Below are 16,706 nucleotides of genomic sequence, written 5' to 3'. Positions count from 1 at the left end.
TCTCTGGGCTTGCTGTGTAAAGTTATTGGTGGCCAACACTCCATTGTAGTGAATTTAGCAGATTTTCTCTCTCTTTCTCTCTGTCTTGCCCTCTATATGTCTCTCTGTCTCACCCTCTATCTCCCTCCTCTCTCTCTCTCTCTCTCTCTCTCTCTCTCTCTCTCTCTCTCTCTCTCTCTCTCTCTCTCTCTCTCTCTCTCTCTCTCTCAGTGCAAAGCTCAAGTGGTTATTTTTCATAACTCCATGCCAAAAGTTGCTCCTTCAGACATAAGTCTGGTTTGGACAGAAATCTGGCGGGGCATTTAGATTAGGATTTGTGTGGCTTATGTCTGGTAAGAAAGTGAATCTTTCGTCAGAAAATCCAGTTTGCTCTTGAGGTAAATCCTCACACCAATGAAAAATGGAAAGGAAGTGCCTTTGGGTTGTGATTGAGTCTCACCTTCAGCAAATCGTCCTGTTTTCACTGTCCCAAAGTAGATTGGACTATGTTGCGTACAAGAGAGTAATGCACTCCTTGGAGATTTGTCTTCACTGTGGTATATCGCCGTGTTGTTCAAAAGTTTGGACGCTGCTTCTTAAAAATTTAGCATTGTAAGATTGCGAGTCAGAGGAATGGTTGATCTGGTTAACAGGGTACAATAACAAGGAACACTGGTATTTTATTTCTTCCTCGCCAAAGCCTTCCTCACCACTCGTCAGAGAACTCCCCTTCAAGTAGCTTGTACCTATTGATCATCGCCTGGTGCTTAACGAAGGCATTCCACAGAGAAGGATTCTGAATGAATGAGTGATGATGTGATGACTGAATGATGGATGAGGGATGAATGAATGATGGACAATGGTAACCCAGAGGTGCACTACCAAACTCCTCATCCCTGCAGCTCTAACGCCCTCTTTAGATCATTAAGGGTAATGCACCACCTTCATGTGGCTGCGTCCGAAGTCATGGTGGCAAACATGACCCAGCAAGGCCAGAGAGAATTCGAGTCGGACAGTGAGAAATGCAGACAGACAGAGATAAATGCAGACCCACAGAGAGAAATGCAGACAGACAGAGAGAAATGCAGACAGACAGAGAGAATGCAGACAGGCCGAGAGAAATGCAGACAGACAGAGAAAAATGCAGGTAGACAGAGAGAAATGCAGAGCGACAATGAGAAATTAAGACAAACAGAGAAACCAATTCGACCTAGAGGGAATCTGCAGCTGTCATTGCAAGTTTAATATGTTTAAGTAAATTAAACAAAAGACAGCTATAGGAGAAAAACATGCACCCAAAAACAAAATTATTAAACCACAGCCATTCAAGGTATAATTAAAGTTATTCATCAACTATGCGAACATAAGAGTAATTGAGATGCAGGCAAGAGCTGGAGACCCAAAGGGAGGTATCTTTGGAGGTCTGTTTGACAAACTGTCGGCCACTGGCTGTTTATCCAGATTTAAGATGATTGGCATGAAGCAACACATTTAAACGACCTGAAGCACATTTCTGTAGCGGGTTATGCAGTGCTAAATGTCTAAAGGAAACTTATAATAACGAGTTGTTGCTTTGTTTGTGTGTTTTCCTTGGCCTGGTCAGGGGGCTACAACATCAACGACCTGACCTTCCACTGGACCAGGGGGAACGAGTCTGTGAGCGGGCTGGACACCCTGAAGCTGGCCCAGTACACCGTGGAGGACCACTACACCTCTGTCTCTGAGGCCATCTATGAAACCGGTGAGGCTGGCCTCTTCCACATAAAAGTGTCCTCGCTTAGTTGTATTACTTTATGTTGTTCTTTATTGGTGAGTGCTAGTGGCTGCAAAATCACAGTGCGGCCAAAAGTCCCAGTATTAAAATTGCCACAGCGCCAACCCATTGAGATGATAAATAAATAATATCGGTCTATCATAAACCCCATCAAGTTCAACATTCAGTTTTATATTCACTGTAATAGAACGCTGACGGCATTGAAATCCTAATTTCAGGCTTCAGTGCAAAACCAGTAACCAGTACACCAAACCATCTGTCTCCTCCTAGGCCACTACCCCAAGCTGGTGTTCCACTTCGAGCTGAAGAGGAGCATCCTCTACTTCATCCTGGAGACCTACGTGCCCTCCAGCCTGCTGGTGGTCCTCTCCTGGGTCTCCTTCTGGATCTCACAGTCCTCCGTCCCTGCTCGCATTTGCATAGGTAACCACAAACCTTAAGGAGACGGTCTTCACCACATCCAATGGTGGATTCCATGCGATCCCTACACAGATCATCCATTTGAATCCCATCGTATGGGAAATTATGTTGACTTGCTAGTAGATGCTTTTAACCAAAGTGACTTGTAATCGGTTTTCTTGATACATGTCTTTAATGATCAGGAACCTTTTCGACAGGGAGGGGAACACCCTAATCAGACTAGAATGATCTGCCCCTAACCAAACCATTTATAGCATTACAGTGTACATTAGCTTAGCATGGGATAGCATCGCAGTGTACATTAGCATTGCACGGAACAGCATAGCAACAGCTCTAAACCTCAATGTCATTTAAAGTCACAGTATGTAACATTTCAACTAGCTCGTAGCTTAAAATAACCTGGACAAATCTGTAGCCAATGCCAAAAAATATTGGCCAGCTCGTACCTCCCACTTTGTTCAGAGGAATTTTACTATCTACACACCTGAAACCCCTCCAACTCACGTCACTCAGTCAGCCAAGCTATGCAACATTTGTAACACGATGCACAGCCAGTTAGTGTGGACTGAACACTATCATTGAGACGGTTTTCTTTATTCTGAAAGTATCCTGCTCACTCACTGGTCCTGAGCACACTCTTACACATTGCGACTCTAACGCGCACCCAATGTATCCAACCGAGAGTCCTGCACTGTCCTTGCTCAGAGTTGACTAGTTTTGTTCCTCCATCACAATGTGTGCGACCCTTGTCTCGTTGGCGACCAGGGGTGACCACGGTGCTGACCATGACCACCCTGATGATGGGGGCCCGCACCTCGCTGCCCAACGCTAACTGCTTCATCAAGGCCATCGACGTGTACCTGGGCATCTGCTTCAGCTTCATCTTCGGGGCCCTCATCGAGTACGCAGTGGCCCACTTCTGCACGCTCACCTACACCGAGTCCATGGTAGGCAGGGGGCTGTTTGTTTTTTATCAATACGATGCTACGGTCACATCAGTCAAAAGGCACTGTGGCCGTCTGTCACGTGGGGTCAGACTGAGGTTAGGGTGTCATATGGTTTGGGACTCCTCGTCCTTGTCATCGTCATGGTGATCCTCATCATCATCATTATAGTAATTAATTGTTATTTCTTTATATCAATTTCTTAGTTGTCTTATTGCTTGTTTTTTTACACATAACTTTTCTACTGCAACTATTTTATTTTGTTTTTCAAGAATATAATGCAACCACGCAGGAGTCAATCCATCCAGGGTTTCCTTATGATATAGCTCTAGCTGTACCTACAACTCAAGCCCCTGAAGGTTGCTACGGGGAAAACGTACATTGCGCCGGTTAAAGTCAAGCCTCAAGGCTAGCCCGCTAGCGTGTTCTCCCCGAGGTTTGCATCGCTTTAGGGTCTTTACGTCTGAACCGTTCCCTTCTCCCACCGCAGTACGGCCACCACATGCATGATGCATTCGACGACGAGATGAACGGCATCATCACCACCATCGCCAGCAACTCCAACCGGGCCAAGAGACGCAAGGAGGCCAACGCCGCCGCCAACGCCGCCGGCGCTAACGCGGCCCCGGTGGAGATCGCCCTCACCCCGTCCAGCCCCTCAGGGAGCGAGCCCAGGCTGGAGGCCCCGCCCGAGGTGCCCCGCCACTGGTGCTTCACCGTGCTGGCCGTCCTGCGCAAGGTGCTCCGGCGGGCCATGAACTGCTGCCACGTAGAGAACCCCCACTACATAGACAACTACTCCCGGGTCACCTTCCCCCTGTCCTTCGTCATGGTCAACCTGCTCTACTGGACCTACTACCTGTACTTCTAGCGGGACGCTCGCTAAGGGCGGGCTCTCGGGTTTGGGGTCGGTAGGGCAGTGTGCTGCACTATGTAGGGAGATAGTGTGTGTGTGTGTGTGTGTGTGTGTGTGTGTGTGTGTGTGTGTGTGTGTGTGTGTGTGTGTGTGTGTGTGTGTGCGTATGTGTGTGTGTGTGTGTGTGTGTGTGTGTGTGTGTGTGTGTGTGTGTATGTGTGTGTGTGTGTGTGTGTGTGTGTGTGTGTGTGTGTGTGAGGTTTTGTTCACCGTTCTGTTATTTTCCGTATTTTTCCACCATGTGGTGTGTGTGTGTGTGTGTGTGTGTGTGTGTGTGTGTGTGTGTGTGTGTGCGTGGTCCCTGTCTGGTGAGTTGGCCGTATCTGTATGGGTCGGGGCAAAGACAATGTATTCCGATTCATCGGGGGCGATTCCCGCGGGAGAAAAGTAGTGATGAATAATTTTCCTAATCTTAATTTTGTAATCAATTGGCCGATGGTGATGTCTTCATTGCATAACAACAGCTGTGTCAGGGTTAACTGTAGCCTGAATCAATGCGCGTTGAGACTGTGTGTACAGATGGTATTGCAATGGCGTGTGTCTGTTCACGAGACATATCTTGTGGCCTTGATCCATTCAGTATTGTGTTATGTCAATTGCTACCCGGATGGTTGCCATGGACGCCAGTGCTGTTTTATCCAAATCTGTATCAATGTAGGATTTTGGTTTGATAATGGGTCTGTTTGTTTGTTTACCGGTCTGTTTGTTTGTTACCTGTGCCCCCCCACCCCCCCCCCCCCAGGCCAAGATATTTGCAATAAGCAGGTGCAGGCTAAATCCCCCCAGGGGGCAGGGGGGCAGGGGGGCAGGCCATGTGCAGCGCGTATGGTGTGCTGAGCTGGGCTAGCCAGACCCCTAGGTTCATGTGAGACACTGGAGTGTGGTGGAGGGTGCAGTATTTCAACAGGATGTCATCATCGGTGCATTATTCAGAAAGTGCACAGGGTCAGCCTCTGGCTTGAGGGCGTCTCGTGGCGTTTCGTCTCTGATCGTAGCGTAGCGGTGTGGGTCCGCTGTCGTCCGGGCAACAAGAGAGAGCACGTACCGCTCTGCATTCTGGGAAGACAAAGATTACAATTCACTCTTTTCGGTTCATCTTCTTTTTGAATGAATCCCCTTGACCGTGGAGAATTTTTTCCGTCTTTTATTTTGGTTGCTTTCTTTCAATGTATTCAAAGCATCGTTCTCTGTCAGCATGCAGTGACGAGATTGAACATTACAAATTTCAAAGTGATGAAATCCGGATCAATCAGTAATGCATGTTTATTTCCTACTTCTATCCAGTCATTTCTGTTCCATCCTCATGCTCAATTAATGCAAGAAAATATTTAATGATGCAACCGGCCATAAAGACAAAGACGAGTCTCTATAGTTTCAACACAAATTGCTTTTCATTCGTTATGTACAGAGTATGATACCATAATTTACCCACACAGGAATTTGCATTGTTAATTGAAAGGCATTAATATTACTCTTCATACAAGTTTTGATTTATTATTTTAAAGTTCAATCAAATAGAAGTCAAACACAGACTTGCTTTACTACTGATTTCAAATTAATATCTTCTTTAATTCCTTTTTATGCCTGATTATGACTTCCTGCTAATGAGCTTTTGATTTATATCTTATATTTTCTGCATGCTTATGATGTGTCATCTTCTTTTTCATTTTTTTGCATTTAACTCCCTCTCTGATAATTAACAATTAATTTCAGGAATGTTATGCCTATAATCTTGCCGATGTCATTATCATTGATTCAATGGAATTACATTTTTTGAACCACGTTTGCATTGAAATGATGTGTTTGTAGGATACAGAGACTCTTTCTACATCCAAACGTATGAACATTGAAGCTCTATGGAATAACGCTCTTCAGAATGAGGTGAATGACGACTCAATGAAAGGAATAATGTGAATATTGACTTAGACTTAAAGATCTGATAGGACTTGGACTAGTTAACTTCTTGCAGAATAAAACTGTTGATGAGAGCCACAATATAGCCAAAGAACAACAGGTCACAATCCACTAGGATACAAACTCAACATTTCCTCATCTGCCGATGCGGTCACCCTTGACCATTGGAAGGGTTCTTGAAAGCATGATTCAACAGCAAAATCTTCAGTGCTTCACACATTGAAGGGACACCTATTTGAGTTGGTGAGTGACGTTTAAGGAAGGGTGGGGCTTTGAAGAACAAGAAAGATGTAAAACGGCCGTTTAGGAAATATATATATATTTTTTTCTTTTCTGGAAAAGTGGACAATTGTCAAAGGCGAATGGAAAAAATGGTACACTACACATTTTTTTCTGTTCTTGGACAACGTCAAGTAGAATCTTCCGATATTGTTGGTTGTTTATCTAATTGTTTTGGCACATCTTCCAGTGACATGTATTTATATTATATAATGTTATGAAGGAATTTTGGTTGGCTTAAGCTATGTACAAATGTAATAACACTATGCATGGAAATTTGATGTATGAATACTAATCATAGTAATAAAAATTGTAAAACTTGCAATATATTGTCAGATTTACTCAAATGCTGTAGAAGGTAGCAATATATGTTTAGTATTTAACACAAAAAAAACAACATCCAGGGGTTCTGAGCAGTGGGTAGCAGCTGATAGATTGAAGATTATACGGAAGCACTTTAGTTGTAAACAACTCAGGTTTCCTAATAGAAACTATTAGTGCATACACATTCAGATGGGATTCAACCCGGGGGATTTGGTTAAAGACATTTATAAAATAAATACACGCACACACACACACACACACACACACACACACACACACACACACACACACACACACACACACACACACACACACACACACACACACACACACACACACACACACACACACACAAACATTAACACTCAAATTAGGTGAATAAACAACTAAATAGATGCCTGCTGTGAAGTTTTTCCAACCAAAAAGCGCTTTTCATCTAGACAAATAAGACTCATGTTGTAAATGCACCCTTAATGAAAGATTCCCCTTTAATTCCAATTAACCAGATCGCTTTAAACAGGTTGAACGAGTTCAACCTTTTATTCTGGCTGAGGAGGAGCTTGATAATCAATCGCACATTTGGAACTAAGATTTTAATCTAAACTGTAGACCAAGACCAAACACATTAAGATGCATTAATTTACTCGACAGGTTGATGCTTACTTCTAACAGAATCTTGGATGTTGACTTATTTTGTGAAAATCCATCACATGATGATTACATAACACATAGCAGGGGGGAGAGCCACAATATAGCCAAAGAACAACAGGTCACAATCCACTAGGATACAAACTCAACATTTCCTCATCTGCTGATGCGGTCACCCTTGACCATTGGAAGGGTTCTTGAAAGCATGATTCAACAGCAAAATCTTCAGTGCTTCACACATTGAAGGGACATCTATTTGAGTTGGTGAGTGACGTTTAAGGAAGGGTGGGGCTTTGAAGAACAAGAAAGATGTAAAACGGCCGTTTAGGAAATATATATATATTTTTTTCTTTTCTGGAAGTGCGTCTGTTGGTGGTTTGATCCCAGCTACAGGAGCTCTACAAAGACCCATCGGAGGTCTGTTGGCCCAGCGCTTCCCTGAGTCGCAGCATCCCTTCCCAGGGAAGAGACAGGAGGCCAGACGTCCCTATGGTTGGTTTTCGTTGTTTACATTCGTATAGCTTTTCTTCTATGTTCATGCGCCTATGTTTGATAGCGCTGTGTATGTGTGTGTGTGTGTGTGTGTGTGTGTGCGTGTGTGCGTGCGTGCGTGCGTGCGTGCGTGCGTGCGTGCGTGCGTGTGTGTGTGTGTGTGTGGACATGGATTAACGGACAGGCTTGGGAGCCTAGGGGCCTAGGTGTGCAAGGGGCCCTGGATTGGCCAGACACATTTATATTAGAAGGGTAAGCTATTAAAAAGGGTTAGCTATTGGCCAAACAAGTATCATTAAGAATGTAAGCAGCTGATTCTTCAGTAGCAATACTTTTTTGTAGTTAAGGCTGTCTCAATGCTTTTATACTCAAAATGTTTTTGGGGGGCCTCAAACAAGTAGTAGCCTAGGGACCAATGACCACCTTAATCCGCCGCTGTGTTTGTGTGTGTGTGTTTTCAAACTTATGTTCAAATATCAATATGATAGAAGTTGATAAAAGACAACACAGTGAGTGTTTATGTACATGTTTTGGGTATAAAACGTAGATCGACTCAGAAACAGCTTACGGACGTGTGAACCAATTTCATATTGTGACTTTGTAAATATAGTATGTTATACACTTGTAATAAAGGAAGCATTTTATTTTAGTCATTTCAACTTTAGCTCATTATAGGCTTCTGCTAAGAGTGTAATCGAAACAATCTGGTTGTCCGCGACAACACCACAACACCCAGCGGAACCTCCGGTGGACCATTATGACATCACAATGCCCACTCCCCTATATAAGTCACCGCTCCTCAGACCAGTGCTCAGTGCTGATCAGAGAGTCGAGCGTAAGCATTACCTTGTAATCACTGAGCAAGCACAGCAGCGTTTTACCCAGGTAGCGTTTGCTCTACTATTGAGCAAGCAAACGATGGGGAGGAGACGTGTGAGGAACCGGAAGAGGCTACCGAAACCTGAGGACCTCATCCACCAGGAGAGTCTCCACCAGGAGGGTCTCCACCAGGAGTCCCTCCAACAGGAGGGTCTCCAACAGGAGGGTCTCCACCAGGAGGGTCTCCATCAGGAGAGCCTCCACCAGGAGGGTCTCCATCAGGAGAGCCTCCATCAGGAGGGTCTCCACCAGGAGTCCCTCCAACAGGAGGGTCTCCACCAGGAGGGTCTCCACCAGGAGGGTCTCCACCAGGAGTCCCTCCATCAGGAGGGTCTCCAACAGGAGAGCCTCCACCAGGGGTCCCTCCAACAGGAGGGTCTCCAACAGGAGGGTCTCCAACAGGAGGGTCTCCATCAGGAGAGTCTCCATCAGGAGCGCCTCCACCAGGAGTCCCTTCACCAGGAGAGCCTCCACCAGGAGGGTCTCCACCAGGAGTCCCTTCACCAGGAGAGCCTCCATCACGAGAGTCTCCCCCAAGAGACTCTCCACCAGGAGAGACTCAAACATATGGTAATCATCGTTTACCTAAGCAGACACCTGGTCACAGACAGCGGTGAGGGACTCCAACCGGAGGGTCTCCAACCAGAGGGTCTCCAACCAGAGGGTCTCCAACCAGAGGGTCTCCACCAGGAGGGACTCCAACCGGAGGGTCTCCAACCAGAGGGTCTCCAACCAGAGGGTCTCCACCAGGAGGGACTCCAACCGGAGGGTCTCCAACCAGAGGGTCTCCAACCAGAGGGTCTCCACCAGGATGGACTCCTCCAACGGGAGGGACTCTACCAGGGGGGTCTCCAACCGGAGGGACCACAACCAGAGGGACTCCAGGCGGAGGGACTCCAAGAGGAGGGACTTCATCAGGAGGGTCTCAACCAGGAGGGACCCCACCAGGAGGTTCCCCAACCAGAGGGTCTCCAGCAGGAGGGTCACTACCAGGAGGGACCCCACCAGGAGGGACCCCAACAGGAGGAACTCCATCAAGAGAGTCTCCACCAGGAGAGTCTCCACCAGGAGAGTCTCCACCAGGAGGACCTCCAAGCAGAGGCCAGGCTACCTCCGAGACCGGACGGGACATCAAAGAGCCTCAAACATATGGTGATCACGGTTTACCTATGCGGCCCTATGATCAGCAGACACCTGGTCACAGACAGTGGTGAGGGTCTCCAACCAGAGGGTCTGCACCAGGAGGGACCCCCACATGAGGAAACCCCACAGGAGGGTCTCCAAGAGGAGGGTCTCCAACCAGAGGGTCTCCAGCCAGAGGGACTCCAACCAGAGGGACTCCAACCAGAGGGTCTCCAAGAGGAGGGTCTCCAACCAGAGGGTCTCCAACCAGAGGGTCTCCAGCCAGAGGGACTCCAACCAGAGGGACTCCAACCAGAGGCTCTCCAAGAGGAGGGTCTCCAAGAGGGGGGTCTCCAACCAGAGAGTCTCAACCAGGAGGGACCCCAACATGAGGAAACCCCACAGGAGGGTCTCCCCCAGGAGGGACTCCAAGAGGAGGGAGAGGTGAGTAGGGAGAGGACACGGGTACAAACCGCACATGAAAACTTTTTGTGTGCAGATGCACTTTTTTATTCTTATAAACTTGTGGTTGTACATAATTAAAATAAGTTAAGGTCAAACTGACTTTTTTAAAGAAGTGCTGGCAAAGGCATGCGCACACACACACGATTAACCACATTTACTATCAGTACTATCAGTAAAAATACATTTGTACATTTTCTTAAACTTTATCTACTGATAAAACATCCAAATGACTGATTTAGACTTCAGCGTATTTTTGCCATGTTACGTCTCTGGCCAGCGGAACCTCTATGACATCATGAGGCCCTGCTCCTCTGTATAAGTCACCGCTTCTCAGTCCCTTGTGCTTATTGTATCAACTTAATGTCACACATAATATCTCAATCATAGACCTGCACTCACACACACTCACACACATACACACACAGACCCACACGTATGCACATATGGGTTGATGCAGGTGCATCCCTAATCAACAGTGTGGTATCCTGTTTTAACATACGCTGTGTGTTGTGTCCTAGATGGTGAGGACACCGGGGGTCTTGGAGGCTGAGGAGGACATGTTAGAGCTGGAGATGCCAACTGACAATGGCAACCACCACGTTGTCGTCTGTCAACGTCCCATTGACGCCGTGGTCTTGATCCTCAACCAGGATCAACCTCCAGCCACCGCCCTGCCAGGTGTAGTAGCGATCGAGGAGAAACCTTTTGTCGTTATGGGCTGTACAGAACCTGTGGCTCCCCCTAACAACACTGAGATCTCCGTCACACCCAACGAAGAAGGGGAGGAACCTGTAAAGGAGCCCAAAAGGAAGAGCCTCGGGTGGAGATTCCTCAATTGGCTCAGTGTGGTGAAGGAGAAGGAGCCAAACAATAAGAGGAACGCCGGGACCTCCCTGAAGGAGGACACGGAGGAACACCTCATCTCCAGCAGTGAGTCCTTTTGAATAACCTTGGCTAACTGTGAAATCCAACGCATTTCATGATGCCACTCGGGATGTTGTGGTGTGTGGCAATGCTCTTGCATTCTTTTAAATCTTCTTACGTGTCCATGTTGTTCTGCAGAAGCGTATAAACGTCAGGCAGCTTTGCTCAGTACAAAGCTCTCGATGGCTGAGGGAGGGCAGATGAGGATGAAGATCCACCGGGCTGAGCGCCGGGAGCAGAAGGAGGCTCAGAGGCTGAAGGAGGAGCAGCGCTACGAGCAGTGGGCTGCTGAACGGGGCCTCAGCTATGCAGGAGAGGGGCCAGCAGACGGGCCTAAGAAAAGGATGACCAGATTGCAGAAGGTGTCTTTGGGGTGTGTTACTGTTTATTGCTTAATATGAGAAGATATGAGGCTTCAGCGTCAACAGAAACCTGATTTCTTTCAACCTTGTTTCGTTTGCATTTCCAGATTGGTCGCCCTGTGCCAATAAGCCGATCCCCTCCATCCGGCCACCCCTGGTGCGGGTCACCTGTACATATATACATAGAAGCATAATAAAACTCAAAGAAATACAAAAGAACAATAAAGAATCGAAGACAACATAGCTCTATGGACCAATCTCCCATGGCCATGGGATCCCCATCATCTCAGGGCGTCTTTCACAGGACAACAGGCCAAGCAAAAGAGCATCTCAAAAGGGAAGGACCAATAGTATGTTTCCACTGCCTGTCTGTGTATATACATTTGTATTCGACTGTACTATTTTTATTTGATGACAATAATATCTAATAAAAATTTCTTTGAGAAAGCTTGTCATCTTGTGTTTTTTTTTAGATGTATTCAAATATCTTATACTCAATGGCAGACCCACTCTCTTTGACACACACGTGTGCGAGCGTGTACAAACAAACACAACAGCAGGAAGGAATCTGCTTTTTGGCCCAACTCCAAATTCCTTCCAGACAGATGCCATGACCCTCTGCCTTGTTTGATGTAATTGTTGTATTATGATTATTATGATTAGGGGGAACCCTTGGACCTTCTCTCATGGATGAAGTGTTTCTTTTTACATAAAGAAATTGTTTAAACAAACACCTGCACTGTTTTGAGACAACGGCCAGCAGTTTGTGTTTCACTCAAGGGCCCTGTCTTCAGGGGATCAATGAGGCAGTATTTAATGTTGCTAATTTAAACTATGTCACCACAGCAAGATAAAACATTGGCATTTTGAATAAGTGAAAAGAAGATCATGTAATAATAAACAAACTTATGGAGACGGGGGCTTGTTTGTGTGTGTGCGTGTGTGTGGGTGTTGTCGCAAGCCGGCAAGGTGAGCGAACCACCTCCTTCCAAACAGGACACCATTTCGTGGGGAAAAAACAGAAAGGCATGTTTTATTCCAAACTCAAACATACAGTCTCTCGCTGAGGAAACACAAAAGAACGTAAAAACCTGGGAGGAATCAACGGTCCCATCCTTCGTGGGTGGAATCCCCGTCACCCACGAGGACCGGACTCTCCTTACAGGAGCAACATGGCTGGGAGAGCCCTGAATGAGTGCAGAAGCAGGCTATTTAAGCCCTGCTTCTGCACCTGGTCCTCAGTTGCTCTGCATGTCCTTAATTGGCCCGGGCCGGGTTGCCACACTCCTCCACCCTTTGTTGAAGCCTCGGCTGGCCTTTCGGAGGAGCGGCAGGCCGGCGTGTAGCATGGCTGCTTCTGCTGCCGGCGTGGCTCGTTTTGCGGCCTCATCCCTCTTGGCCTCGTCCCTCTTGGCCTCGGGCCGTCACCCACGAGGACCGGTCTCTCCGTACAGGAGCAACATGGCTGGGAGAGCCCTGAATGAGTGCAGAAGCAGGCTATTTAAGCCCTGCTTCTGCACCTGGTCCTCAGGTGCTCTGCATGTCCTTAATTGGCCCGGGCCGGGTTGCCACAATGTGCATATGTGGTGTCAGGGACTGGGGATGTTCTTAAGGGATTATTATGCAGTCTTTCAGTATAAACCAGTATTGACTGGTCTAATTAATGTGACATTATTGTCTTTATGTCAGATCACACCAGTTAATTCCCCACACAACACTGTTCGGACAGGTAAGGACATTGAGTGCAGAAATAAATAGAACCACAGCAGGGAAGGCAAACAGAATGAGGATATTACAGTTGGTCTGCTCAAAGCGTATTTGTGTATATACTTTTGTTGTTATTTGTGACATCTGGTGGTGCAGTAGTTAGTAAGTTCTATGTAAAGTTCAGCAGTTTGGTCACGAAGAGTTATATTGACTTTAATATACCAGAAAATTCCGTAGGGATGTGTTAGTTATCGATTAACAGATGAAAGTTTAATCAGAAAGTTCTACCTACGTGCAGCAAAAACCTTTTTTTTTTTTATTGCTGCTACTTTCAGTCTAATCCCCAGCATTTTCTTTTTAGAATTTGACCTTTGAAAACCGAGCAGAAAGTACGACAGTATGACTTTAAAGAGCCATCAAATGATTAACTGGTGGATGATGGAGATACTTGTCAAAGCGAGTGTCTCTCGCATCCACCTTCGTCAATCAGAGACCAAATCGCTGAGACGTTTTGAAAGCATTACAAATAAAAGGCCTGCGATGGCTGGTGCCAGAAAGCCCTGTAGCATTCTGGGTAAACATCCACACAAGCCAATTCTTTACTGGAACAACATGATTGAACGGTCAATTAATCATTCATAAATGCATTACTGAAATCATGAGCTTTTAGCTTGGGGCCATTCCTTCTTCAAATCAACATCTGTATCTGAAGTTTAGAGGCTGTCTCAAATCCCTTTTCTTAAATAAGACTTGCAATTGATTGTTAAGATTTCATATTTCAAAGGAAAATAAACAGCCAAAAAGAAGGACACAGTTCTAGAATACAATTTTCTTCCTGAGGAAACAGGTTTTATTTTCAGATGCTGTTGCCTGTATTTGTCTCAGTAAATCTCATTATTAAGTATGTTTTCTGTAGACATCTGCTATCGCTTCAGAACAGGATTTGATCTGCTCTCGATTTCATGGACTTTAACCATCAACATATGACATTATTTATTCATTATTTTGAGGTTACCGTTTCCTAACTTTATTAGAGAGCACCTTTTCCTCGCAAAGGTACATGGAATAAATGTGGGAATCAGACACCAATTACAAAGAATGAGATGTAAGTCTACCATAGTCATTAATATCATATCAGGGGTGTCTTTGTTTAAAATCAGCAAAGAATCCAAGGCAAGGTTAAAATTATATAAAATAATTTCATTTACATGACCAACTGTCATAGAGTTAGGCCGTTTTCTTTTGAGATCCATCTCAAAATATTACCAGTTGAATGTCAATTGTGATTTTTAACTCTGATAAAGGGCCGAACACACACACATTGCTTGGCTGATGAGTGTTATTGTAGAGGACCACAGAGACAAGCTGTTCCACAATGGCTGGTTACTGCGGCATGGTGCCTAATTTGACAGCAGCAAAACACTGGAGTTATATTTATTGACATGTCTGACAGCAATATAAGTAAGGTCCCCACAGTAGGTGTGGAGATGGGAGTATGATAGGCCTATATCCTAGACTCTTCCCCTGCTGTGCCACATGGTGTATTGATATTGGAGTCATTTATAAAGGACAGTGGCCAAGGAGATAGCAGTCATGAGTAATTACTATCTAGTCTACCAATAAATGTCGCTGAAGTCGTTGACATAGAATGGATGTGAATTCATTTCAAAGGCAACTTGGAGAATTTATCTCAGTTTGTGTGTGTGTGTGTGTGTGTGTGTGTGTGTGCTGTGTGTGTGTGTGTGTGTGTGTGTGTGTGTGTGTGTGTGTGTGTGTGTGTGTGTGTGTGTGTGTGTGTGTGCGCGTGCGTACGTGTGCGTGTGTGTATCCTTGATTGAGAGTGATAGATGCCAATATTATATTTTATGGTAACTCTTTCATGTGGTTATCCATGATAATGTGCAATCAAGTGTTTCATCTCTCGACCCAGATGTCGCCATCCTCCAATTTTCACGTAGGCCTACGTTTTTTTTTTTTTTTTAAATTCGAGCCATTCAACATAATGCTTCGCCAATCAATTTGAGGTGACAAGCTATGACATGGCCATTGCGAGCGAATTCTGTAAAGCAGTCACGCTGCAAATTCAAATGAGTCGACTGGTTAACCTTGTAATATCGCAACATATCTTTCTGATTCAGTCGGCCCGGGTCCTTCAGGCTGCTATTCAGTCTGCCCGGGTCCTTCGGGCTACTATTCCGTCTCTTTACCACAAGATGGCGATGAAGCACTAGTATTTATTCAAGCAGTAAACCCACTGCATTGCAACGAAGTGCCTTTTTCCACACAACTCATGTGACTCGATTAGAACAGCCTGTGGACAGGCAGTCCCACAGGTTACTGATATGAATAGAAGATCTTCATTGTCAGCAGAGAGGTTTCTATATGAAGAATAATAGGTTCAGTCAGAACTGTGTTACTAAGGCCATCTTCTGTGATGGCAGGTGAGGGTGGGGTTTGATCGTTCCCGATCGATTATTAAAGAAAGTTGAATCAAAAAAGTGTTAATTACATCCCTTGGATTTTATTTCTGCAGGGGAATAGGTTGATTCTCTACTTTGATGTTGCTGTAATATTAGCCTACTCAACCAATTAGGTAAGCTCCCAAACCTTGGTCCTCATTTGTAACTCATCACATGCCGCCAGTTAACATAGTTACAATATTGTATATCATCATATGTGTTTGGATGTATAAATTGCCATCAATAGTAAAAAAGTAAATGCTTGCGTGCCGGTCAGTGAACCAAGGCTCATGCAGCAGAAGCCAGCTCTCTGTATCCTGGTCCTAACCGATACACCATGAAACAGAAATACACTTCATCAGGTCATTGGCTCTGAAACTCATTTTTGTGATCAAGAAACTGTCTGGGATGCATATTATTCCAATCACAAATATTATTGATGACATTTTTGGGAGGCGTCCTATAAATAGCTCCGGCCATCGCAAATTAAACCTTTGAGGGATCAATACACATCCTTCCTGATCAGCCCCACATTGAGTCCGGCCCTAACCACCTGGTTCACTGGGAAATGTGGCAAGAATGCCAATTCCATTGCCTGTATCTGTTGTTTTCTCCATCGTTAGCCTTCACGCCTTGGGTCCGAAAATAATCTGTAACCCTGTTGCCATTGGTCACAAAATATTAGGTATCTACGGCAGAGGTCAAACACTATTATCATTGGTCAGAAAATGATATGTAACCCTAATGCCATTGGTCAGAAAATGATATGTTACCCTAATGCCACTGGTCAGAAAATGATATGTTACCCTAATGCCATTTGTCAGAAAATTATATGTTACTCTTATGCCATTGGACAGAAAATGATATGTAACCCTAATGCCATTGGTCAAAAAATGATATGTGACCCTAATAAATTAGATCACTGATCACTATTAAAAACATCGCTATTAAAACATCTCATGTTACTTCCGTCCTGGTACCAATATTTCCCATCCGCTCTCATCAGCAGTAGGCCCCACGCACACGCGTTTGTTTTATTCATGCTAGCAAGGCAGGCAGCGCTTAATAAGGCGAATCCGCTATGTTCTGTTACAAACA

General features: G+C 45.3%; 2 protein-coding genes across 2 annotated transcripts in view; both read left to right on the top strand.

Moving 5' to 3' along the window:
* Positions 1–6,551, top strand: part of LOC132473156 (gamma-aminobutyric acid receptor subunit pi) — a 34,624-nt gene extending 28,073 nt beyond the window's left edge. Inside the window, exons 7-10 of the mRNA XM_060073149.1 lie at positions 1,583–1,720; positions 2,024–2,176; positions 2,939–3,120; positions 3,608–6,551. Of these exons, the coding sequence (XP_059929132.1) occupies positions 1,583–1,720; positions 2,024–2,176; positions 2,939–3,120; positions 3,608–3,988 (854 nt within the window). The 3' untranslated portion in view covers positions 3,989–6,551. The remainder of the gene's footprint in view (positions 1–1,582; positions 1,721–2,023; positions 2,177–2,938; positions 3,121–3,607) is intronic.
* Positions 6,552–8,345: 1,794 nt separating this feature from the next.
* Positions 8,346–11,831, top strand: LOC132473399 (ribosome-binding protein 1-like). Its single transcript, XM_060073505.1, has 4 exons — positions 8,346–10,135; positions 10,675–11,086; positions 11,219–11,453; positions 11,550–11,831. The coding sequence occupies exons 1-4, from the start codon at positions 8,459–8,461 to the stop codon at positions 11,569–11,571; spliced, it is 2,346 nt and encodes a 781-aa protein (XP_059929488.1). The 5' UTR covers positions 8,346–8,458; the 3' UTR covers positions 11,572–11,831.
* Positions 11,832–16,706: the final 4,875 nt, after the last annotated feature.

This window comes from Gadus macrocephalus, chromosome 15 (genome assembly GCF_031168955.1).
Source record: "Gadus macrocephalus chromosome 15, ASM3116895v1".
Taxonomy (NCBI): Eukaryota; Metazoa; Chordata; class Actinopteri; order Gadiformes; family Gadidae; genus Gadus; species Gadus macrocephalus.
Note: the sequence above shows the minus strand (reverse complement) of the source record. Positions and strands in the feature narration are given on the sequence as shown.